Consider the following 27,092-nt stretch of genomic DNA (forward strand, 5'->3'; position numbering starts at 1 on the left):
TTAGATCTTTTTTTTTTTTTTTTAGGAGTTGCTTCTTTTCCGATAATAATCTCAGTTTCACAGAAATGTCTGAGTTGCGAATCGGTCATTGTCAACTCTGATGCGTTTGGTGAAGCACCAGGATCAATGAGATCTTGACCCTCAGCTCAGATGAATTGATCATTGAGGTATCGTTAGTCACTTTCACAAATCACAATTATAGGGAAACAGAGAGGTTTGCAGGAACGTCCTCTTTCGACAACGGTTCAAGCTTCTCTCCGTGACGTATATTTAGCATACCAACAGGACACTTCGTAGAGCATAGTGCTACTTCGTAGTGCTAGTACCCTATTTAACATACGGGCCAATAACTTTAATGAATATTTCTTTAAAAATTAATCTTCAAATTACGGCATTTGCCTAGGTGACATATGTATCTTTTTATCAAATTTTTTTCAATGAACTCTATTTTTATGAGAGGATTAATAAAAACAATCAAAGTTAAACAGACTTATGGCCTCGGGGGCTTATTTTTGAAAAGCAACAGAAATGGTCTTCCTATCTTACTTGTCTTGATGTTGCAAATTTCGAGTTGATCTCATATTCAGATATGTCTGTTGGAGAAGTCACAGACATTAGGGATAGAATATACTTGTTGTTTATTGCGTCCGTCACGCTCGCCGAGGTGGAGGCTCGGATGGTGGCCGGGGGGAAGGCACCGGAAGAGGGGGGAGATGGGCGACGGCAGGAGGGTTGCCATGAATGCCGCTACCTCCACGGGGTTGTTCCACAGTGAGGAGGCGCTGAGGGGCGTGAGGATGGCGGGGCAGGCGAAGAGGTGCTGGACGGAGTGAAGGGGATTCCCGCACTTCGGACAGGCGGAGCTAGGGGGGCGTCCGATCCTAGCGGAGTAGGACGCCAGGGAGCTGCAGTATCCCGAGCGGAGCTGGGATAGCGCCGAGCGGTAGGGGCAAGGGAGTGGGGCCTCCACTGATGCAATCGGCGGTGGTGGGGCTGCGAGGACGGCGTTTATAGCGCCCGCTGCCGCAACGTGGGAGGCGATCTCCCTGCGGAGAGACCGCTTGGCCTCATCGTAGGCACCGGCATGCAGGATACCATTAGCCAAGAATGGTATTGTCGGGGCCCATTCAATGAATAAATAATATATAAATAAAGCCGTCAGTGGCCACCAGACATTTACTTATGATCGTGTCTTGATAATTATTGCCATTAAGAAGGATGAATAAAACTGAATAAATGAACAAACAATAATTTAAACCACTTATCAATGAATACAAAAACAATAAATAAACAAAACAAAACCGTGCGCTTTCATTAGGCCGACTAACTATTTTTCACTAGTGATCGAAGCAAGTTCTAAAATCGGAGCCTTTCTCTGTGGTGGAATCGCACAAACGAATGACAAGATATAGTGGATTCCTACGCGAGGTCACGTCAGTGGTGACTAAAAACCTAAAAGAAAAATCACTAATCTAATATTTACAATAACATCCATAATCTAATATTTAAAATAACATACGTAATCTAATATTTACCATAACCTACGTCCCCTTACAGTATGACTAGGTGGCCATACCTCGACTAGCTGGAGGCTTTCAAGGGGCGATCCCCGAGGGGAGCAGACAATACGGAATGAGGTATGGGTGGGCTGGAGGGCGTTGGCGAAGAACTGGGAATAAACCAGGTCCAGGTGAGTGGATAATGGGAGGACACCGGTCTCCTGGAGAAGATGGGCGATCGGGGCCATTTTGAGGCAGCCTGTGGCGAATCGCAGTGCAGTGTTTTGTATTGTTTGCAGGCTGTCAATTGCTGTGCGTGAGGCAACAGGGTGCCAGATGGGGGTCGCGTAGTTGAGGATTGGGCGCGTGATGGTCCGGTATGTGGCAATAATGTCCTCCTTGGAAAAGCCCCAGTTGGTACCAGCAAGGGCTTTTTAAGATGCGAAAAGAACTTGTAGCTTTCGTGGCTATGGCTCTTGCACGAGGGGATAATGTGAAGTGCGTATCCCAGGTTACGCCTAGGATTTTGGGGGTTTATCCAGAGGGAAGATGCCGTTGCAGATTGTGGCAGATGGGTGGTATCGGGATTGGTGCGCATCTGGGGTGAAGAGCGTAACCGAGGACTTCCCAGGAGCCACGGCCAGTTTCTTGTCAGCCGACCAATCTGAGACGCTCCGAAGGAGCACGGCGAGTTCAACCTCCGCAGCGTCGAGCCTCGGGGACGACACGAAGATGGTAAGGACCTCGTCCGCGTATGATGCAATGTTGGGGATCGGCACTGGGATATCGGAGATGAAGTGGTCAAAGAGGGCCGGCGAGATGACCGAGCCTTGGGGAACGCCCGAGTGGATAGCTCTGAAAGGCGATTGTGTTCTGAGGTAGAGGCAAGATGCCTGCCTGCCTCGGAGTTAGCAGCTCAGCCATCGGACCAGGTTATGATGTAGGTCCGTGGCCGCGATCATGCTTAGGAGAGGGTGGTCGACACTGTCGAAAGCCTTCGAGAGGTCGACTACAGCGGCGACTGTACGGGCTGGAGGGCGCCGAGAGTTAAAACCCGTCGTGATCTGGTGCGCGAGCGGGAGGAGGGCGGTGACTGTGGAGTGTCTCGGTTTGAACCCATGTTACGAGGGGACGGTGGTGAAGTATCCCAAGATGTATGGGACACAAGACGCTCTAGGATCTTAACTGCAGGGCAGAGGAGGGAGATAGGGCGGTATGAGGAGTCCTGGTTTCCGTATTTGCCCAGTTTAAGGATTGGAATAATTATTCAATTTTTCCAAATGGATGGGATAGGAGCTGTGGAGACGGAGATGTTAAAAATTCGAGTGAGGAACTGGAGACCACGTGGGCCGAGGTGCATGAGGTGAAGAACCGTGAGGCCATCTGGACCTCGAGCGGAAGAGTTGTTGGCGGCTGCGATGGCGAGCTTCACCATGTCGAGTGTGAAAGGGAAGAAGTCCCTATCGAGGGGATGTTCAGCCCGGATTCGACGTGTGAGGCGGCGGGTGGAGGGGCTTTGGGAGTTAGGAGCAATCGAAGTGAAAAGCTTGGAGAAGGCGGAGGAGATCTTGCGCTGGGAGAAAAGGGAATTCAGACAGAATTGTATTGGCTTATTGGGGGGAGGGCGGTTTCGCTTTCAGGCTAGGGAGCGAAGGAGATTCCAGTGCTTAGACTGGTTTGATCGCCTACTGCACGACGCAAGATGTGTTCGCCATGTGTTCCTAGCATGAGCCTGCATGGAAATACTAATTTCCAGGTTGAGTTCTAGGAGCCGGGGGTCAGTTGGGTTACGCGCCCTGATTTCATCCCGTTGCTCGATGAGCAAACGGGTGAGGGGTTTGGCAGAGGGGGAGAAATCCTTCCGGAATCCGGCAGGGATATGCTGTCTGGCAGCAGCCGTCAGGACCTCTCTCAAGGTCGACTCACCGCCACACGAGGTGGGGGGAGGGACCATCTCGGGTGCCGCTTCTATGGCTGCCGTGTAGGCGGCCAGTCAGCTTTCTTAAATTTGACGTAGGAGTGGGCGGTCTGGGGCGTCGGGGAGTCGGCGGAGGAAAGGAGGTGAATCAGGATGGGCAGGTGGTCCGAGTTGAGAGCGACTTTAGGAGTCCAGGAGGTGTTGAGTAGATGACCGCTGATGATGGCGAGGTCCGGTGAGGAGGGAGGGCCATTGGATGGGAGGCGAGTATGGGTGTCCTCATTGCGGTAGGCGAGGGAGGAACCGGCGACGAGGTCGTTGGCTACGGTTCCTCGCGCTGCGGCTCTCTGGTCTTCCGTTTGAGAGAACCAGGGGGGATGATGGGCGTTAAAATCGCCCACTATCAGACAGTCGCCCGGGATGGAGACAATGTGTGCTGGAATAAATCCCAGCATTAGCTTAACTATTAGTTTCAGTTTTAATATTTTTTAGTATCCGCGTACACGGACAGGCTCGTTCCGGGTTGTTTAGAAATTTTGGCGGTTAGAGAAGCGTCGATCCCTGTTCCTGGGATAAACAACGGTGTGACGCGTAGACGAAGCAACATTTGTGAGTTATTTTATCGTGACTAATTTTGTTCATGTTGTAGAAGTGTACTCTTAGCAACTGTCTGCAATGCGACTCTGTGAAATCCAAGCATTAGTTTGAGATATTTTCCCTGGCCAAGCAGGATTTACGGTGGTTTTATGAAGTAAACATTCAACGAAAATATCAAGCTTTCCTTGGACCTTACTGAATTTAACACGCCGTCAACTGCCTAGACCGCCTTTATATCCTAGAGACCCGGACTAGGCAGCATACCAATGTTCTCCAACCCTTGGTCGAAAAAATGAAGGGGCCTCCATCCATGGCGATGCGGGCGGGGGGCTTCTGCCGTTTGGCCTGACCCACGAGTATGCTGGGCATCCGGCCGACGCGCAGGCCAGGGTACCCCCACGACGTAGACGCGGGTGAGATCGGGGGCATAGTCCCCGAATATACATGGTCCGTGGCAGGCGCATTATTCGAGGTTGTGTCAGTTTTCTGGTTACTGTTCAGCACGGTGCTAGAAGTAATGATTGATATTGTTTCCAGGTTAATTAAAGGAGAGGAAGTCGCAGCGCAAAGAACATTTAAATCTGCGGACTTCTCTCTGTTTTAATGAAGCTTGTGGTGGAGCTGTTCCGGGTAGGCACCGTGCTCATCGAGCAATGTATAGGCCTTCCAATCGGGCCTGTCTCATAAAATATAGGCAATGTCAGGCCTTGACGGAATGGAAAGATATATACTATCAAAAAAATTCGCGTATATATTATCGTAATATATGATTAAATTCTTCTCCCACGTTGGAAGTGTATATTTGAGCAGGAAAAATAACGCAAACATGTATACCCCAGCAGCTGATAGCTGGTTGAAATTCCAATGACAACGCTAAGACAGCTTTATTTATTTCATTCAGTTCATCATAGGTAAACCAGACAAAAAATTCTGACATATTCACTTACTGACAATGAAATGAACTTTGATCGCAAATTGGCACACATTGTGTACTATACTGGTATTCACTGTTTTTTCTAAGCTCAAGCAATAATATAGTTTCTTTGATCGATTTTAGATCGTCGTTCATATGCAGGACTATCTTCTTTACGAGGAAGATGGTACATTTTATTGATTGGAATTCCCAGTTCTATGGTGAAACGGGTTTCTGGAATTTATACAAAAGGATGAACAGATATTATAAAATTAATTGAAATAAAATCCCTACGATTTAAGTAGAAAATTAAATTATAGTGATAAACGAGACTTTGTACTTTAGATGTCTAGCTGAACATAATCTTTCCTCGGCAGGACAAATTATTACATACGTATTCTTTGCGAGAACTAAAAATTAATTGAGAATTATTCGCACAGCGCAATTCGCTCCTGCAACATCAAACATTGAAATGCAATGTCTAATTAGAGTAAATACATTTTACAATTAAACACTTTTTATGACTGGTCTCGGAAAATTGAATTTCGTAATATTTCTATGCTTGCTCGCAAAAGGTCTACACGATTTTTAAATTCACATTTGGAGGAGGCTATTTTCCTAGTGGTTGGAAATGAATAAGATTTTTGCCGTCCCTCTTCCTTAATTGATTGATGCAATTGTATATCGAGTAGGGTGGAGGTGGAGTGAAGAATCTCAAGTTTCAGCTATTTATTGAAGAAAGTCGGGCTGAAGTAAGAATCCGCTGATCAACACCTGTATCAGTGATGGCCGTTAGAATCGACATGACATGAACACAATGGAATAACAATACAAAAAAATACAGATCATGCAAATGATACAATTATGACAGTTACACTGAAATATTTATTGCATTAAAATAATTGAATTGTAGTGAAGAACTTAGCGTCTTCATTCCCATTAGCCAGAGGGGGCAGTAGCGCGCTACATGTAGCGGCCGCTACTAGCGGCTGCTACATTTTCAGTAGCGGTAGCGGCGCTACATTTAAGGCAATGTAGCGGTAGCGCCCGCTATATATTTAAGTAGCGATACGAGGTTTTGCCGCTACAGCGCTACCGCTACATTTATAGATAAAGATATTTATTTATTTATAGATATTTTAATTAATAGTATTAATTATTATTTAAAAACCATCATGGTACATACCTAATATAAATTACGGAATAAAACTGTACGAAAGATTTCGGTGTAATGTTGTCAACCTCAGCCTGTTACTAGTGTCAACATGTTAGTTGTGTCAGATGTAGACAGTTTTACCGTTGGCAAACTGATATTTATTGATAAGTTCCTCAATCGAAGATCTTCAAATCAATAGTAGAAAAACCTGAGGGGTTTTGGTTCGTTTATAATTATCGGAATAACTTCATTGGCCAGGGAAGGATAATAACAAGACATGTATCTAAGCGTAAGTATTAAAGATATGGGTTCACAGGATACACTAGATAGAAGTTACAGGATCAAAGCACAGTATGTGCAGTAATTTTGGAAAAGGAGTATAACGACACTGCGTGTTGGTATGAGTGCCGGAGTCTATCCGAAAAAAAAAACAATCGAGATCAAGATAATTAAGTAAGATATTGTTACAGAGGTTGATAATCATGAGTTTGAAGGTTTAATAAAATTAATTGTGACATTCAAGAGAAATACTAGTGCGAGCTATAAATTCGAGTCACTACACACAAAAAGATCTCATAGGTCGCAGGTTTCAATCCTGTATTCATTTCGAAATGGAAGTTCAAAAAATCAGTTTAAAGTGAACTGAAGAATTTGAATTTAGGTAGTAAATAATGATTGAATGAATATTTTAATAAAATCCGTATTGCAAAAACTTTCGTTGCCAATTGCACAGCGGAGAGTTTTTCTATAGTTTTAGCTCACGCCATGCCCATTAAAACGGTAAAATGAGCCATTCCTGAAACTGTACATGGTTTCTACCCTCTGCTCTAGTATCTCTCCTCTTTCTCTCTTCCACCAACATTACATAAATGAATATGGGACGCGAGGTAAGTGGCCGTATCGCAGCTTTGACTAGTATCCTGACAGCGTCATCTCGCCCCAAATTTAAACCCAACAGCTGAAGCACACTAAACTTCGCCAATCCGCAAAGCATTACTTTGATTGCTTCATTAGTGTTCACGGCCCATTAACTTAACATAACATAGTGATGTTGTAGAGGTTTGACACGCAGGTGTTCTCTAAACGAATCTGCCGCGAGGTCACGAGCGGGCTGAGCGGTTTTAGGCTGGCCATTTGGTTCGTTGGCTTCCGTGGATGAGGTGAGGAGGTGTTAGTGTCCTGTTGTGATTGCCGATTGGGCTCGGCTTGTGTGTAGGAGTCTTACATAGACGCTGTTAATATTGCCGGTTCAGAATTTATATGAAGTTTATTGGACTGTGAAGTGGGGTTTTTTCCTATTGTTGCCTGGGAGATTTAATAGGATATTCTGCTTCCCAGGTGGGAGGGCCTTTTCTGGTGTGGCGTCGGCTTCTGAGATCCGACCGTGTTCCTCTCAGGCGTTTGTTCAAGGGTGTACCGTGGACGTGCACCGTTAGAAGAAGCCGACTGCCTCCAGTGTTTACCCGACGTGGGAGCCGACTTGACCAGTCTGCCCCTTGGTTTCCCGTGTACTCTGCATAGCCGATCCGCGTTGGGCCCCTACCGTCGTACCCTATTGGAGCGCCTAATGACGAGTTAACGCTTGGGGTCGCCCGTTAATGTATTAGGGCTTCCCCTGAAAGAGATACGCGGCTCTCGGGAAGTCGCCGCGTCTCGTGTTCAGTTTTGTGTAAAGGTCAATAAGTTTTAGAATTGTCGCGGGTCGACTGTTTGAATAAATGTCTTTTTTTAGTTGAGTAGCCGATGTAGGTAGTTAGTATTTATATTTGTGTCTAAGTTTCATGTCTAGAGTGAATAAAACTTCGGGTTGAATTTTCTTCTTGTGCCTTAGTAGGTTTTATTGCATGCGTCATCCCTCGTTACCAGTAGCGTCTCCTGCCCGGGGACCTTAAGCGTTTAGGTAGCTCTGTTATATTTATTAATAGTTACCCGCTCTCCCGTAACAATGTTATCGCTGTAGTGGCTTGTCGCCGATTCTTGTACTTCTCGTGACTTGCTCACAGAAGTTCTAAAATCGTGTCATTTGACCGGAACTTTTCAAGACTGACGATAGTTTGAAATAGCTATCTAAACTTCCACCGGGTTTGATATAGACATGGTGCTAGGCATTTCAAATCTGAACATATAATTTTCCATAGCTTTATCTAGTCTGTTCTTGAACGCGTTCATACATTGATTCAGTCTCTTCATGTTCGAAAACTGCGTCGAACATAAAGCGTTAGTGCAACGTCCAACGTTTCATTTCAGCTTGTGCCAATCTTTGTTTCATTATTATGGCTTGTCACCTCGTCTCAAGTAAATATTATTTCTTATCATATCATAGTGATGTTGGCGCGGAAGGATAGGACTGATGTTGCCTGTTACCGATTATTGTACTTTTCGTGACTTGTTCAAAGGATATCTGAAAACAGGTCCTTCGAACTTATTTTTTCCAAACAGACGATAGTTCGAAACAGCTACTAGACTTCCACCGGGTTCGATATGGTGCTAGACATTTCGGGTCTGAACGTATACTTTTCCATAGGACCATAGCTTTATCTAGTCTGTTCTTGAACGCGTTCATACTCGGAGTGCCAACGACGTTATCTGGACGTAATCGTAATCGGGCTGTTCCACGTGTCGGTGATTCGAAGCGAGAAGAATGTTGTCGTGTGGATAAGTTGCTGCGCAGGTTTTTTAGTTTATAGCCGTGGCCCCTGGTGTTGGTTCTTGTTTCAAATTCTAGTAATCTTTCGGGGACCTTGTATAAATCATGAGTATACTTATATACTTCAATGAGGTCCCTACGCAGACTTCGATAACTGAGGTTTGGAAGCTTCATAATCATTAATCTTTCTTCATGGGACTTGCCCTTCAAGCCTGGAATTATCTTTGTTGCACGTCTTTGTACATTCTTCATTAAACTTTTGTCCTTTTCAAATCGTGGTGACCACACGTTTCCAAACTCTAGATTCGGGCGCACGACAGATTCATGACCTAAAATAGAATAGATTCTGGCGACTAGATTCAAGACCTAGAATAGAATAGCTCAATCAGCTAATAAATTTGGTAGAGTAATAACATATATTATTCAAATATCAGCAAAAAATAAAAAAAGTTGATCATTCAAATTCTTTTACACAATAATTTTCCATTCAATAGTTTTGAAAAATGTGGAAAAGGAAACGAATGTGAAATTTTCCGGGATGAACAGCAACGTATCAGTAGTCAGTCGGTCAGTTCGGATTAATTGTTCGCCACGCTAGAATGAGCATTCTCTCCGATTTTCCGGTTCGAGCTGCGGTCGACGACGGACGTTGGTAAGAGCTGTGACACTTTAAAAATCGGTGAGTAACCTATCTGAAGGCTCTCTTGAAATAGAAATTTCGATATAATATCTCTTAGTTTGTTTTGTAGGTCCAATTAACTTAGACAGGGAAAACGTAGGAAAAAAGCAAATAGTAATTCGTTATCTGGATCAACTGATGACGAGGCTGAGTCGGATTACATTCAGTACCAGTCTCAGATAATTTGAAATTCACTTTCCTCCTTCTGACTTCTGAGCCCTGCACAGCCCATAAGAGATCCATCTTGTTTGCATATCTTCATCAAATATTGTTTGTATGTACTGTAGTAGTCATATTTTGCTGTAAGAGGCCTCAGCTTGACTGCTTGAGCCACCCAGACTGGACCCTTGCCTAAATTATGCTTTTTTGTGTGTGATGCAACATCATGCAAGGCAGGGTATCCTCTAGCTACTTCTCAACTTTTTTCCTTTATATAAGCTATGTCTTAGTTCCACGCATTCATTGATGGTTGAAATAGTGTTGTCATACTATTGCGCGCCAATCGGTGCCATACTATTGCCAAAACACTAGGTCTGGGCCATCTGGCAGGAAAATGTTTAGATCCAAAGAAAGACAGTGTGTGTCACCCAGTGAAAACATCAAAAAACGTGTCAAAGTTGATAGTTGACCTTTCTCTACAAAATAGTGATAAACTCTTTGTGTAGAAAGAATATTATGGTTTGAGACTTTTAAATAAGTCTGTGAATATATTAGGAACTCTTTAAGTATACTTGTATTTACTGATTTCAAGTGGCAAATAAATTAATAGATGATTAAGTTAAGAGACGGTTTTAGACACATAAAAACTAATTCCGTTTCCGACACAGCTAGGAATTAGACAAACACAGCTCGTTCTGAGCTGTGTGCAAAAATTAAAATTTTCTCAATTAAAAGCTTAATAGCTCTTACTTAAAAGCCTAATTAAGTAGTGTTCAATATTCAATAGGGTTCTAATTCCAATCTCTGTCATATTCCAATACAGCTCACACAGCAATCAGAATTCGAACACAAGAGGGTTGGAATTACGAATTAGTAGAGTTTGAAGTGTGGCTGGAATTAGTCTCACAAAATGCCTAATTTAGTCACACACAGCGTCGGAATATATGGATTTGGTAGGTTTGCATTCTAAAGGCTTTTAAATAAATATGGCAACATTTTGTGACATTTCATTGTTGCTGGCGCATAGTGCGGTGTTTTGAGAGTAACGTAAAGCAAACAGAAATCGAGTTGCGCATACGGTGATTATTTTATAGCCATTCATTTTTTGCTACATCCTTAATGTGTCGGAATATACCGCGTTTACCCTAGCTCTATTAATTCTGTCCTTTTGTTTAGTATGGGCTAACCTCAAGCATTTCTTACGCTAATAAATGTCATTTGATTTTGAAATATAATCTTCCTTGATCTGCTTACAGCAAAATATTTCCCCATACATGATATTGACCTATAACTGTGCAATTTTAGAAGCTCTTGTTGTTCAATTGATGCAATGTTCATGATGCTTAATGCTGATGACATTTTTCATGTGCAGATGTGGTTCTACATGGAGACATCTTCAAAGTTCCAATAAATAACAAACAAGAAGAAGAACAGAAGCAAAGCATCACAGTCACAGAATTGCATTCAACCTCACTTTAACATTTATTTAACCCTTTTATTCATTAGGTATACTGGGAAGTTTTGACCAAATATTTTCATTATTTGTATATTTTCCATGCTGTGAGTGAAACCTAGTTCACCTTCATGATGGCTGAAGTGATGAATGAAATTGAAAAGTTAGAACACCTTTCTTTGGTGTCAAAAATCTGTGTAGAACTTGAAAATCATTTAGGAATAAATGACAAAGATGTTGGTGAGTTAAAACTTAGAATAATAATTATTTATGGTTAAGTTTTTTGTAAATTGAAATGATGTGACATATCTACCATCAATGACATCTAAGTTCCATTCTAGAATATTATGCAGAATGTGACCGTGATTGAGACAAAAATGCCTGTGCTTGCAGTAAATTTTGCCTGTTTTTATGGCTCTTACCCAATTCAAAATATTGAGCAAAATTTCTTTGAATTGTGGGTAAACATGATCGTTTCACATGTGATTTTTGAAATTGCAGATTGAAATACTAGGTACCTAGTTTCTCTTATTTTTCAGTGGAGAAATTAAACAAAAAGTTATAGCAATGGCTGAAATTGGTCTGATTCATAGGCATTTTTGTCTGATTCATGGGGTCTTCTGCTCAGTTCTCCACTTTTTGCCTTTTTTAAATTTTTTCATAGAAAATGTAAAATTTGATAATTTTTGCCTGCAATATTGTTAGCCTCTAGGAGGCAAACAAGAGATTTCTTTCTATATAAGTAGGTATATGCAAGAGCCAATCTGGAATATTGGGCTAAATTTTCTAATGGGCAATTTTTGGGCAAAAATCTGGATTGAAAGTTCTCTACCGTCAACCGGGGCTACTCGGGGCAGGCTACCGTCAACCGGGGCTACTCTGGACGGGCTACCTTCAGCCGGGGCTACTCAGGAAAGGGGGGGTAACTCGGGATAGTCCTCCAACATGGCGTAAAACTGTTTTAGTAGCAAAACTAATTGGAATATTGCAAAACTAAATATAGTGGCGTAAACATCAACATTTTTTCTATCTATGTAGTATAAAGAAAGTTCAAAAATACTACATTTTCTAGCTTTGAAAAATTCCTGAAAAAAATGGTGAAAAACAATATTTTGAAAAGTTACTCCTGCTAAGGTTTACAGTAAAAAAATATTTGCCATATTAAAAAATTTTGCTTGGAAAAAAGTGGCAGACAAGTGTCAGCATGAAAACTTTATTTGCGAAATTTGCATACCTCAATCCCAAAAAAAATGGTGGCCATTTCTGCACAGTGGGGCTACTCGGGACAACCCTCGGGGCTATTCGGGACACCCCCAAAAATGCATTTACAGTAGAACCTCAGTTAGCAAAGGCTCCAGTTAAGAAAAAATTGATTAAAAACAAAGAATAATGATTACATTTACCTCGCTCAGCAAAAAAAATTTCACTTATAAAAAAATTAGTGCATCATCGGTCATCACAAAATTGTGCATAGAATGTCATATATAGAATTGTGCACCAGGCATCATAGAATGAAAAGTAATTGACCCAAACTATGATTTATTTCTCCAAAACATATGATGGTTGTCACTAAAACATTCCTTTCTGTTTCAGGTATGTTTTTCACGATCTTTTTTATAGTAAATTCACTTAACCCAATTAAAATGGTGTGAAATTACAAGCCGTACCTGTTTTGCCACTATGGTGTCCTGTTTTGCCACTATGGTGGCCTGTTTTGCCACTATGGTGGCCTGTTTTGCCACTATGGTGTCCTGTTTTGCACTATGGTGTCGTTTCAAAAAATTTTGAGCTTCTGTGGTTCAGTGCCATGCTCCCAGCAGAATATCCTCCACACTAACTTGAGAATTATGAATGTTGAAACTTATTTAGCACTTCATTTCAATATCCCTGGACTATGCAACAATGTAAATTTTATTGAAACTATCAAGGAAAATGGAAATGCATCACTGTTAATTATGAATTAACGTTTTTTAATTGTTTATTTTACTGTTGCACATTCTTATTGATATTACCTGTAATTTTTAAAATATTGTTTAAATAACCTTTATCATTTCACTTAAATCATTGGATTTTACCCCATCACTTATTTAGAGTGCTGCTCAGATGTTTGTTTGACTTCTACTATGATCTAAATCCCATTTAAATGCACATTACTATGTTCAAACAATATAACTGAAAATAAATACTAATAATTATCATATTTGTTTCAGCTGAATTCATCATTGATCTTGCTGCCAGGAGCAAGAAACTTGAAAAGTTTAAGAAAGAGCTGGCGGAAAATGGAGGCGACCAATTTGCTGTGAGTATGAAATTGATTGCTTATATCTTCTATATAATATGCAGAAGACGAGGATACAAAATGTTGCTCTATGGAATTCTTGGCAGGAATAAGTGAACAGGATGAAACAACATTATAGTGATTGACTTATAGTGAATGACTAGAGCAGCATAGGCAAGTTATTTGTGTATGGCAGCAAACTATCATCAACTCCAGTTGATTGATTTTTATTATCCAAGTAATATCTTGCGTTCAATTTATATCTTGCATTGGAAGGTACCAGTATATTTAAATGAGCATAAATACTTGATTTACAGTCAATATTTGTTTAACACAAGAACTTTGCACTGTATGTGTCACGGTGTTTAAAGTAATAAAAAGGATCTCAAATAAGAAATATCCTTACCTTGGCTCTTATAATTTATTTTATTGTAGAATAAAAACTAATGCAGTGGTCATAATCTGATATTGTGTACGGTAATTTTAAATTGCATTAACAATAGAGTTTCAATTTGAAAGTCCTGCCTAAGAATTTGGTTGAATGTGCAGTATACTTAATATTGTTAGATTTTTAATGGAACTTAAACATGGCTTTTGTTTCATGAATCATTAAGGAGATCTCATTTAATTCCAGGATTCTTTCATGGAGAGTTTATGGCGCTTGATTGTACTCATGAAGCCGTCCGTGGTGGCTGTCATGGACGCTGCAGGAGGGGCTGTGTGTGCAGAGGCTTCAAAGGAGGAGAGGAAGCGTCAGATGCTGCCCTTCCTTGCTCTGCCCAACGATCCTAGCGTGCGCACCATGTTTGATGATGAAATGAAACAGGAAAATGTTGAAATGCAACCTAAGCAGGAGCCTTTAACAGAAACTACGCTTAAAACAAAGAAGAGTAAGTCTAAGAAAAACAACGTTGATGACTTTGGCGATGACATCATGGCTTTTCTTGAAGCTCAGGCTCCGTCAAAACAGACTCATGAATCAGAGAAAGAAGATGTAGATGAGAGTCCAGAAAGAAAAAGAGCCAAATGCAAGCGATCAAGAAGTCCAGAACGTGATAAGAGAATAAAAAGAAGTCGTAGCCACGATCGATCGACAGACAGGAAACGCAAGCACAGAGACAAGCGCAGTTCTAGCAGGGATAGAAAGAGTCGCCATACTCACAAGAGGAGCCGAAGCAGAGACAGAAAACGCAGCAGAAGTAGAGACAGGAGGAGCAAATCCAGAGACAGAGGTAGGAGAAGTCGAAGCCACAGTCGTGATAGACGCAGCCACAGTAGAGATCGTAAACGGCGAAGTAGGAGTAGGAACCGAGGCAGACGGAGCAGAAGCGTGGATAAACGAAACAACACTCGTGAAAGACGCGACAACAGTCGTGAGAGACGAGAAAACACTCGTGGAAGACGCAGCAGGAGTCGTGACCGCCCAGAACGTAACGGCGACACTCGCAATAGGACCCCTGATGGTAAACATGAAGAAGAGCATGGCGCTGCCGACGGCTCGTTGGCTGGCAAACTTCCAGATGAAAACCCTATCGTCGGCAAGGTACGTTATACACACCTTGTGTCCAGCCAAATTAGTGTTTGTTCATCTAATAATCTTGTAAATATTTAGCAAAGATTCTTCGTGAGTTTAAAGCCCGGCAACGGAAATTTGTTGGGGTTGTTCTAGCGCGTATCCACGCTACGGTACATTATCGTGTCGGGATATTACCGAGACCTGACAATTTATTTCAAGAGAATTGATATTGAGGCATTGCAGAACTGGGTGGTGAGGATTGTATAAAAGATTAAAATGAAATTTTGAAATTTACATACATTAATTTTAGGCAAAAAATAATTTTTCATCATTTGAAACGATAGTCAAATGAAAATTTTATGCTACATGGAGAATGTGAGTTTGAATGGGCTTCTTTTTAATTAACAGACATAAACTTCATTATTAACTACGGAAATCGGTATAGCAGGATTTTAAAATTACAGGGATTACCAAACCTGGGCAACCTCAGGCTAACCTGCTAATAGTTCTATGTTTGACTTCATGTATAAAAGTTTCCAAGTAAATGGATAAATATGAATTGTAAATTTCACATCTCTTCAAATTTTGGTCTCCAGTCGTCCTGAAAATATTAACTTGAAATTCCATTGAGAAATTTAATATATGTTCTTTCTTCTTCCAGTTTAAGAAAAACTTTGTGCAATACGAAGTTTCAACGTGATTCAAATTTTTTCTCTGGAATTTATTTTACATTTTCATTCATTGAACGGATTTGCTCTTTTTTGTCTAGGGCTTTCAGTGTTATTTTGGAAAATTCACATAGTTTGTCACGATTGTCTACTTAGTTTTCATTTCTAAATTAACCTTTTTCAATAATGATCTGTTGTGGCTGGTGTGTGACAGTCTTACGTTAAATTTAAAAACCGAAAAGCATTTTAAAACTTACTGTTGATGCAGGTTTACGAGGGCAAGGTGACGAACATCCTGAACTTCGGGTGCTTCGTGCAGCTGGACGGTCTGCGTAGGAGGTTAGAAGGCCTGGTGCACATCTCACATCTTCGTCAGGAGGGCAGAGTCACGAGCGTCTCAGATGTACTCTTTAGAGAACAAATTTATCAAGAGAATACCAGGTTTAATTTTGTACAAGAAATACCGGGACGATATCCTGGTCGTAAGCGAAGCAAACAAACGTGAAATCCACTCATTGCTCGAGGACTTGAATTCACTCCATGTTTCTGTTAAATTCACTATGGAGTTGAGCGACCCTAAGCTTAATTTTTAGATCTCACATTGCCGGAAGAGGAGCTCTCCTTGGAGCGCAAGGCCCGGCATATTCATATGAATAGGAGGTGACCAAGTTAGATAATTTCCTTTTAGGTTTTATCAAGATATATTTTGTATATATATTTTAATTTTATAGCTCTTTTCTGTAGTTGTATTTAATAATAATGAATAATTATTTTGTAAAAATTCTTAATAATCCTTTAAGAGCTTAATAATCCTGCTGCTCCTAAAGGATTATTAAGAATTAAAATAATAATAATTAATAATTATTATTAAATCCAACTATGTAAAGAAAAGAGCTCTAAAATTTTAAAAATATACAATAAAAAATATATCTTAATAAAACCTAAAAGGAAATTATCTAACTCGGTCACCTCCTATCCACATGAATATGCCGGGCCTTGCGCTCCAAGGAGAGCTCCTCTTCCGGCAATGTGAGATCCAAAAATTAAGCTTAGGGTCGCTCAACTCCATAGTGAATTTAACAGAAACATGGAGTGAATTCAAGTCGAGCAATGAGTAGATTTCAAGTTTGTTTGCTTCGCTTACGACCAGGATATCGTCCCGGTATTTCTTGTACAAAATTAAACCTGGTATTCTCTTGATAAATTTGTTCTCTAAAGAGTACATGAATAAGTCAGTTTATTTGGCTTACAATGAGGAAATGTTTCTGTACCGCTAGAGCGTTTTGTTCCTGGTGCCAGCAAGGAGGTGGAGCTGCCATATTTGTACGGGCAGTGAGTCGCTTCCAGCGAGTAGTTGGAGAGCGCATAACCTCTGTAACTGCTTCAAGATTTTATGTAATGCAAAGGCACAACGTTTAAACGGATGGCCCTAACATTTGAGCAACCAAAGGAAGCCTTGCAGGGATGAGTGACCAACTCAAATATGTGCAAAAACAATTTTCTTATATATTTTGTATCTTCAATCGCAAAAATCAAGGAATTGTTTTCTTGGTTTTTAAAATTGCTCACACATACAGAGAAAGTTTGGGATGAACGGCTACTTGTTTCTTGGGCTGTGCCTCGTTTTGCACTCATCAAGTCACGAAATTTGAGAGAAATATACTACAAGATATTGAACTTCTTTTAAAAGCCCTCGCATCTAATACACAAGGCAGAAAATTTATTAGTCTACTTCAGCCTTGCTATGCTCATAATGGGCCTTTACTATTGCTGCAGTATCATTATTTTTCTTATTTGCTTTACAGTTAGGGCATTGCAGCAGATAGAATAATTTTCTCACACTCCTTTTACAGGTTCACGGACTTAGCAATGTAGTATTTATTCATCATAAACATCCAGCAATGAAATCTTTACTCACTTGATTAGTAGTCATTCTCATGTCAAGACGGAGCAATTTACACAATGAAGTCTTTACTGAATTGCATTAGTTATTGCAGTAGTTATGCTCATCTCCATAGGACACAATTCTCACAGTTGATGATGGTGCAGGTGAAGGTGCTGTCGTTCACTGGCCAGAAGACGTCACTGTCCANCGTGACATGAACCCTGCCGTGGGGAGTGGCTTGTTGGCCGACGACGAGGTCGCCATGAGGAACCCTGACCGTCCTGTTAGCCTCATCGAGCTCACCAAAGGTCAGTTGCGAGGGCTTTACTTGTAATATATGCTACCTATAGAAAGAGTGGTCACGATCATAGAGCTCACCAAGGGTCAGTTACGAGGGCTTTACCAGTTATATATGATACATATTGAAAGAGTGGTCACGATCATAGTCCTTACCAAGGATCAGTTGAGAGGGCTTTACCAGTAATATATGATACATATAGAAAGAGTGGTCACGATCATAGATCTCACCTAAGTCGGTTGCTTGGGCTCTACTAGTTATATAAGCCACCCTGTGCTAGAAGTGGTCACGATCATAGAGATAAACAATATTCACTTGCCATAACTTTACTAGCCACATTTGATTATAATCAGCTGCATACAGTCTCTCTAAGAACATTAACGGATGCCTTTTGACTCGATACCACATTATAACACCATATTATTTACATCATTATTCGTGCAAGTCTTGTCGTGATTACTCCTCATTCCAGTCATGATTTTACCTGATTTTTTCCTTTGCATTATTCCTGCAATTTTCGTCTTGATTCCCCCGAACATTCCTGTCACCATATCTCCCTATTGCCGCCATAACTCCATANTCTTATTGCCTGATCAAATATATTATTTCTAATCAACCCAATGGAACAAAAGCGAACTGCCAGACTTTGATGAAGAGGTGCATACCTTCATGCAGACTTGTTGATTATGACTGTCTTATTTCTAATCAACCATATTATTATATCAAACATATTATTTCTAATCAACCATATTATTATATCAAACATATTATTTGTAATCAACCCGATAGAACAAGAGCGAACTGCCCGACTTTGATGAAGAGGTGCGTACCTTCACGCAGACTTGTTTAGTTATTGTTTTCATGATTCACAAGGTGTTCAAGTGTATCAAGCTATTTTTTAAGCCGCTTGAGAATAATGTTACATTGTTACTAATAAAATCAAATTCCAACTTAAGACACCTGTCAAAAAGAGGTACCGTACAAAAAAGAGAGGTTTCACATCAGTTATGAGCTCAAATTAGTTTAAATATTTGGTGATATTTTGGTCATTATGTGCACAACTAAATTGCTAGAGGAAGAATTTATTCGATCAAATTTTAAGTTTATTGATTTAGAAATGGGAAAATAATGGCTCGAAATCAACTGTCATTTCCTGTAAATAAGATGATTGGCGTTATATATGACAGCACAGGGATTGCGACTTCAAAATATAATGTTTGGATATTTCAGCTCTATAAAACGTGTGTGTGTGTGATAGTATATTGAGTTATCTTCCATAGTTTGATAGTTACGAAACAAATTGAAACATTAGTTGTTGTCGAATCCATGGATTGTTTTAGTGACAATAAATTCATCTGTTTTCACATTCTTCTGTTTTCATCTGATTTTTCACTGAATAAAAACTTTAAAAGCTACAAAATTAAAAGGGGAGTAAAATGGTGCAATATTAGATAGAAAATAACGAGGATTTCGATGACGTGTTGCTTTTGGTGCAGACGGGCGTGCTGGGCAACGAGGACGATGGAGAGGAGGAAGTGGAAGTGGAGCTGGTGGAGGAGGAACCTGCCTTCCTACGCGGCTACGGCAGAGTCAGGGACGAGCTCTCCCCCGTCAGGATCATGAAGAACCCTGATGGATCTCTGGCTCAGGTACGGTGGAGGGTCCTGATGGATCTCTGGCTCAGGTACGGTGGAGGGTCCTGATGGATCTCTGGCTCAGGTACGGTGGAGGGTCCTGATGGATCTCTGGCTCAGGTACGGTGGAAGATCATGGAGGGTCCTGATGGATCTCTGGCTCAGGTACGGTGGAAGATCATGGAGGGTCCTGATGGCTCTCTGGCTCAGGTACGGTGGAAGATCATGGAGGGTCCTGATGGATCTCTGGCTCAGGTACGGTGGAAGATCATGGAGGGTCCTGATGGCTCTCTGGCTCAGGTACGGTGGAAGATCATGGAGGGTCCTGATGGATCTCTGGCTCAGGTACGGTGGAGGATCATTAGGGATCCTGATGGATCGCTGGTTGCAGTGTCAGTATAGTAATGCAACACTTCATCGATTGCAGTGTTGTAATTGCGTTTCGGTCTCATAATACGATCAATCAATTTTTTTCACCATCCTTTCAAGTTTATCATTAAATTTCCTTTGAGATCACTTGAATTCCAAGGAATGTTTCTCTCTAAATCGCCTACAATATCACTCATATCTCTAGTGAACATTCAGTAATTGTCCTAATCGCTGGTGTTAGGCGGCGATGATGCAGAGCGCGCTGTCCAAGGAGCGCCGTGAAGTCAAGATGGCGATACGCGACGCAGAAGTCGAGGCGCAGCCCGCGACCTTCGGGCAGAACTGGAACGACCCGCTGCCTGAGCAGACCGGGGCGACCGACGCCGCTGCCATGGCCGGGCGCGCCAGCCAGCAGCAGGCCGAGATGCCCGAGTGGAAAAGACACATCACAGGTGAGGCGGTTTTTCCCCATTACCATCATATTACCGTGACCCAGGCAATGTGCACGGCGCACTTCTAGTCGGTTCACCTCGTGCGTTTTAAGTGCATTTAGGAAAAATTGGAACTCATTCGACGCATGAATACTTAACCCTTTGTTATTTATGAACTTGTCACATAGCAGGCCGCTATGCTTGGGCACAACAAACTCAGCGCATGGGTAGTGTAGTATCAGTCATACAGTTCGAAGATTTTAAATCTCAGTTTCTAAAATTTTTTCATGATTGTTATTTTCAAAAGACAATCTGTACCGTACTTAATTATACTATTACTTTTAAATTTTTTATTTGAGAATATATTGTCGATACCTGTCACTTGGACCTAACACCACTAATTGCGCAGGTGGTACGCGTGGCTCGTATGGACGTAAGACAAACATGTCCATTCTGGAGCAACGTCAAAGTCTGCCTATTTACAAGCTCAAAGACGAGCTCATCCAAGCCATCTACAACAACCAAATCCTGATTGTGGTTGGCGAGACGGGCTCAGGCAAGACCACTCAGATGACGCAGTACCTGGCGGAGGCTGGCTTCACAGCCAAGGGCAAAATTGGGTGCACGCAACCTCGTCGAGTGGCTGCCATGTCCGTTGCTAAACGCGTGTCTGAAGAGTTCGGGTGTCGCTTGGGACAAGAAGTTGGCTACACAATGCGTTTTGAGGACTGCACGAGTCCTGAAACTATCATCAAGTACATGACGGAGGGTATGTTGCTCAGGGAATGCCTTATAGACCCCGACATGACAGCATATGCTTGCATTATGCTCGACGAAGCTCACGAGCGAACCATCAACACCGATGTTCTTTTTGGACTCCTCAAGCAGGCCGTTAAGAAGCGTCCTGAATTGAAGCTCATTGTCACTTCTGCCACACTTGACGCCGTTAAGTTTTCTGAATATTTCAACCAATCTCCAATCTTCACAATCCCCGGGCGTACGTACCCCGTGGAAATTCTTTACACCCGAGAACCAGAAACAGACTACCTGGATGCGTCGCTCATCACCGTCATGCAGATACACTTGTCTGAGCCTCCTGGAGATATTCTAGTTTTCCTGACAGGTAAGTAATGGGTAGTAAGACTTATGTTGAACTCGTGTGTTGGCACCGCCAGAGATGTTTACTATTCATGTGCGAGTTGGCTGAGGTGATTGGAGATCACATGAAGAGCGCTAAAGGACCTCTTGCATAGTATACATCCACCATCAGAATTCTTGATTTCCAGTATTCAAAAAATATATTTCAGCAAATATTTCCCGAATAGAATTGGTGTGCTCTGAAAAATAGAAAATTTTTCATTGCATACTAGGCAGACCGGTGACACTTCAATGTGTCAAGGTGAAGGCCTTCATCCCATTTTCATTTCATAATAGGCTGACAGGTGACACTGCAATGTTCCAAGTTGAAGGCCTACATCCCATTTTTTTCATTTCATACTAGGCTGACCGGTAACCCTGCAATGTTTCAAGTTGTAGGCCTTAATCTCATTTATTTCATACTAGTCTGACCGGTGACACTGCAATGTTTCAAATTGTAGGCCTCCATCTCATTTATATTTTTGATGTGTGCAGGTCAAGAGGAGATCGACACAGCGTGCGAGATTTTGTTAAATGTTTCATTTCGTACTAGTCTGACGGGTGACACTGCAATGTTCCAAGTTGAAGGCCTTCATCTCATTTATATTTTTGATGTGTGCAGGTCAAGAAGAGATCGACACAGCGTGCGAGATTTTGTACGAGCGCATGAAGGCGCTGGGCAGCGATGTACCAGAGCTGCTTATCTTGCCCGTATATTCGGCGCTGCCGTCAGAGATGCAGACGAGGATATTCGAGGCAGCTCCTCCAGGCTCCAGGAAGGTCGTCATTGCTACCAACATCGCCGAGACCTCCCTCACTATTGACGGCATTTACTATGTCGTTGATCCTGGTGAGCGATTTGCTCTCTTTCTGAAGTATTTCCTAAGTAGAGCTTTCAGGAAGATTTTCTTGGTTATTGTTTTGCTTTCTGTCAATTATGTTTCCATAGGTTCCGTGAAGAAGTTCTCAGATTGCATTCTGTCTCAATGCAATACTGTTTATTTTCACCTTCTTTTCTATTCTGCGAATACTTTTTGATTCATGTCTGACATTAAACTTCTCATATTTAGTACAAGCGTGAAAAAAATCGTTCATAAACGCCTTCAAAATAAATTAATTGTTAGCTTCTAAATAAATTTGATTTTGTTTTCCCTGGAATATAATTTATATGCTAAAGAATGACTTTAGGACAGAGGACGAGAACTTTGTGAGTATACATTGAATTTTTCTCTCAATTTCAGGGTTCGTGAAACAAAAAGTGTACAACCCGAAGACTGGCATGGACTCTCTGATGGTGACACCCGTGTCGCAAGCAGGCGCCAAGCAGCGCGCTGGTAGAGCAGGCAGAACAGGGCCTGGCAAGACCTACAGACTGTACACTGAACGCGCCTACAGGTAATATTTACCTACAGACTGTATACTGAACGCGCCTACAGGTGATCTTTACCTACAGACTGTACACTGAGCGTGCCTACAGGTGATCTTTACCTACAGACTGTACACTGAACGCGCCTACATGTGATCTTTACCTATAGACTGTACACTGAACGCGCCTACAGGTGATCTTTACCTACAGACTGTACACTGAACGCGCCTACATGTGATCTTTACCTATAGACTGTACACTGAACGCGCCTACAGGTGACCACGCGCCTACAGGTGATATTTACCTACAGACTGTACACTGAACGCGCCTACAGGTGATCTTTACCTACAGACGGTACACTGAACGCGCCTACAGGTAATATTTACCTACAGACTGTACACTGAACGCGCCTGACAGTTATTATCATATTGTGCTTGTAGATCGTCTACACTACACGGACGCTGAAACGTCACCCAATGATAAAGTTGTAGTTTAGTTTAATTGTAGCGTTTAATTCTTACGACTGTTTCACTTTCAGATATATAAAATTCCAAAGTGTGCTGTTGATGGAAGCTGGTAGGGATTGACTGTCATAAAATTTTGCATAAGTTATGAAATTCTTACACCGCTAAATACTCTCTACTTCTATTATAACTACTTCTGCCTCAACGAAATTCAAAAGCTCAATTTTTAGTGCTGCTCTTCACATCTTCTACTGCCTCTAATTCTCCTAAAAGAACGGCCTCTTTCGTTATACTTTCCTGTTGAAAACTAAAGCAAGAAATAGGACTCAATTGCACTTATCGTATGCAGGGACGAGATGCTGCCAACGAACGTGCCGGAGGTGCAGAGGACGAACTTGGTGTCTACGGTGCTGCAGCTCAAGGCCATGGGCATCAACGACCTCCTGGGTTTTGACTTCATGGATCCTCCTCCCACCGAAGCCATGGTAATGGCTCTCGAAACTCTTCATTCTCTGAGGTGAAATTTACTACCTTGTCGGATATTTACTTGGGACGATTGAAATTGTCTGGCATAAAATTTTTCTTATTTCTAGTTTTTGTTGGCCTATTTTCTTTCTCCTACTTGCTCGTTTTCACTATTTGTTTGTTACGATAAACCATTTACTTTTCAGTTCCCATAGTTTGTCCCAAACATGAATTGTTTGCGAACTGCCGATTTCTAAATAATATTAATTGCAATCATACTTGTGTAGATATTCTGTACCATGTCTTTAGTACAACAATTGATTTGTGTTTCCAGTGCCTTGGACGATGAAGGTCTACTGACGCGCTTAGGCAGAAGAATGGCGGAGTTCCCGCTAGAACCCAACCTCTCGAAAATGTTGATTATGTCGGTGAACCTGCAATGCTCTGAAGAGATCCTCACAATTGTCTCCATGCTGTCCATACAAAACGTCTTTTACAGGTGAGCTTCTTGGTCAAATAAAGTTGTGAGTGGCATTCATTGTCCGCATAATTTGAGGCTTTAAAGCAATACGTTGTTATCAGAGTAGCATTGTTCTCGCATACATTTCGTCCTGCCATTTTCTCTATGCCGTTCATACAGGACTCGTTCTGTATGATGAGTGAATAAGATTGAATTGTGTATTTTATCCTTAGGTATGAATTGGTCTTCTTATATTTCAATATCGCTCTTTTCGTTTATTTTGGGCGCCTACCTCGCTTGCGGCGAAGCTTGTTGAACATGAAATGATGAAAACCTTATTTTTTTGACTGGAACGCAATTCTTGTACAATTTCGTAATGATATAGTTTATGGCGTGATTGTGACGTAGTCTCTGTTAAGGTTGGTTCTTGTATCTTTGTGCACAAATGGATGACATTTGCTTCAAATTTACTCATCATCATTCATTATTACTGTAAGAATGCTCAAATGCCCTTTCAGAATAGAAATTTATTTGTTGCACAATTTCCATACACCTCCGCTTTTCTACGTTTGTTGGTTTCAGACCTAAGGAAAAGCAGGCAATAGCTGACCAAAAGAAAGCCAAATTCAACCAAGCTGAGGGCGATCACCTGACGCTACTGGCCGTCTACAACTCGTGGAAGAACAACAAATTTTCGTCTGCCTGGTGCTATGAGAACTTCGTCCAAATGCGCACCTTGAAAAGGGCGCAAGATGTTAGAAAGCAGCTTGTTGGCATCATGGACCGGTGAGTGTTGCCTACTCTTGTGCTTTTATTACGATACTGAAATGTAAATTTAAACGTGTTAGTCAAGAGAGAGTGAATGTTTTTTAATGCCTTTAGTTGCCTTGTATATTAATGTTTCAAAAATAAATTTGTCCAGCTGCGTGATAAAAATCAAAGTCCAGATGTTGTCCAGAAAACCATTTGCTTGAATTTACTACCCGCATGTCATGTATCAAAACCTTCAAGACGTACATTTTTTTCCAGGCACAAACTGGACATGGTTTCTTGCAATAAAAATGTAGCCAGAGCCCAGAAAGCGATATGTTCAGGGTTCTTCAGAAATGCTGCCAAAAAAGATCCCCAAGAAGGATACAGAACTCTTGTGGACTCCCAAGTTGTGTACATTCATCCGTCGTCTTCGCTCTTCAACCGACAACCTGAGTGGTGAGTGAGAAATCTTTTCGCTTTCTTGTCAACTACCTGAGTAGTGAGTAGGAATTTTTTGCACTCTTGAAATTAAAACCTGGGTAGTAAGCAGGTACCTATATTTTTTTTATTGTAGCCTTGTGTATTGAATGAATTTGTAGGAATGATTGATACTTTTTGCGGCTTGTCGTGGGTAAAGTTTTTTCTTTAATTTTCGCCCCTAAAGTTTTATGGGACGAGACTTGCTTAATAAAAATGATTGATTGATATCCAGAGCATGGGAATACCATCAAGCCTAATCTAATGCTCGAGTGTTGATTACTTTGCAAATTAATTGACTTCCTGTATTGAATATTCACTGCATGTACAACTAATGGCACAGGGTGATCTACCACGAGCTGGTGCAGACCACCAAGGAGTACATGAGGGAGGTCACCACCATAGACCCCAAGTGGCTCGTCGAGTTCGCTCCGTCCTTCTTCAAGCTCGGCGACCCAACCAAACTGTCCAAGCACAAGAAAAACCAGCGCCTGGAGCCGCTCTACAACAAATATGAGGAACCGAACTCTTGGAGAATATCGCGTGTCCGTCGCCGTAGAAATTAATTGTAACCTCGCAAGCCTTGGAATATATGTGATGGATCTGAAAAATTGCGAGAACGTGCGTGGATCGAAGATGTTCATGAAGGTTCATTAGAATTTGCTATGTATGTATCAAATTCAGCACTCGGTTTTCGTGCTTGCTGTTGTATAAATGCACTAATTTATTTATATTTCGTCGATCTTAAATTTCATTTGTATGTATTGTAAATAATTCTTGACTTAGTGAAATAATTTTCTTTGTAATCTAGTACTACTCATTTCAAGGTCGCTGTAAAGTAAAAATTCTTGTAAGCTTGTCCATGAATCATCAACATTACCCCAGCCATTTTCCGTATCTTCTGCAAACATTACTTTCGGTGACCTGCTATTCAGTGTCCTGCGCTGGTATAAATTTATCGGTCCATTTATGGGCTGACTTACATTTAGGTAGCGCAAAGACGTGTAGTGCACACTTTTTCTACAGCAGTGATAACTCACTCATCAGATCATTACTTCTGAATAGCTATGCTACAATCTAATATTAATGCATTCAAGCTAAATAATATTTTTGCTGTTGAAGATGACTGATAAAAATATACGAAAGTAATTACTGATGGCCACAATGACAACGGAGGGAAGATTCGGATGATATGATTTTGGGTACCCAACAGGAAAAGAGATAGAATCCCGACGATGTATGTATTTCTATGTGTGAAGAATCACCCCGCTAGAAAACTAAACTGAAGGCTATGTTGTTGTTTGCTGTGTCAAAGACAGGCAGGAAGGCTACCCCTTCCACGGGACTCCCACAATGAAGAGACACTGAGGTTCGTGGGGAGGAGGCACAGGCAAAAAAGGCTGGACAGACATTAGATGATCCCCGCACTCGAAACAGGCGGCCCTGAGTTTGCGTCCGACCCCATAAGTATAGGGTGCCTGAGAACTGCTATAGTCCCAACGGAGCTGAGACAGCGCCGACAGGTAAGGATGAAGGCAATCGGGGGGGGGGGGGAGCTGCTAAAACGGCGTTGTTCTCGACCGACGCCACGTGAGAGGAGATCTCGCTGTGTAGGTATCGCTTCGCCGCCCAATAACAGCCGGCAGCATTATGCCGTTTGTCAGGAACGGCGCCACGAGGTGACCAAATCTCAACATGAGTGAAGTCTGCATAGGTCGGTCCCCGGGGGAGCCGAGAAAATGTGAAAGGAGGAATGAGAGTGTTGAAGGGCGCTAGCAAGTAATTGAGTGCATGGCAAATCTAGGTGAGCGGGCAACGGTAGGACGCCGGTCTTATTGCGGAGATGGGCGATTGGAGCCATTTTGAAGCA

At 41.7% G+C, this 27,092-nt stretch overlaps 2 protein-coding genes across 4 annotated transcripts; both read left to right on the forward strand.

The window, feature by feature from the left end:
• The first annotated feature begins 9,302 nt into the window (after positions 1-9,302).
• LOC108666383 (ATP-dependent RNA helicase DHX8) lies at positions 9,303-17,900 on the forward strand. The gene is made up of 7 exons (XM_018153248.2): positions 9,303-9,409; positions 10,941-11,261; positions 13,232-13,320; positions 13,934-14,842; positions 15,752-15,886; positions 17,502-17,676; positions 17,890-17,900. The coding sequence occupies exons 2-7, from the start codon at positions 11,153-11,155 to the stop codon at positions 17,898-17,900; spliced, it is 1,428 nt and encodes a 475-aa protein (XP_018008737.1). The 5' UTR covers positions 9,303-9,409; positions 10,941-11,152.
• A 561-nt stretch (positions 17,901-18,461) lies between these two features.
• LOC108666388 (ATP-dependent RNA helicase DHX8) lies at positions 18,462-25,987 on the forward strand. Of its 3 annotated transcripts, XM_047882206.1 has the most exons (11): positions 18,462-18,488; positions 19,151-19,315; positions 19,911-20,121; positions 20,510-21,223; positions 21,860-22,087; positions 22,479-22,632; positions 23,417-23,584; positions 23,867-24,031; positions 24,575-24,778; positions 25,022-25,201; positions 25,566-25,987. In XM_047882206.1, the coding sequence occupies exons 2-11, from the start codon at positions 19,286-19,288 to the stop codon at positions 25,786-25,788; spliced, it is 2,277 nt and encodes a 758-aa protein (XP_047738162.1). In that variant the 5' UTR covers positions 18,462-18,488; positions 19,151-19,285; the 3' UTR covers positions 25,789-25,987. The 3 variants fall into 3 exon arrangements, with proteins under 3 accessions (XP_047738162.1, XP_018008743.1, XP_018008744.1); XM_018153254.2 differs by lacking the exons at positions 18,462-18,488; positions 19,151-19,315 and adding an exon at positions 19,551-19,555; XM_018153255.2 differs by lacking the exons at positions 18,462-18,488; positions 19,151-19,315 and adding an exon at positions 19,631-19,645.
• The last annotated feature ends 1,105 nt before the right edge of the window (positions 25,988-27,092 follow it).

The sequence above is a fragment of the Hyalella azteca genome, unplaced genomic scaffold (assembly GCF_000764305.2).
Source record: "Hyalella azteca isolate HAZT.00-mixed unplaced genomic scaffold, Hazt_2.0.2 contig9899, whole genome shotgun sequence".
NCBI lineage: Eukaryota > Metazoa > Arthropoda > Malacostraca > Amphipoda > Hyalellidae > Hyalella > Hyalella azteca.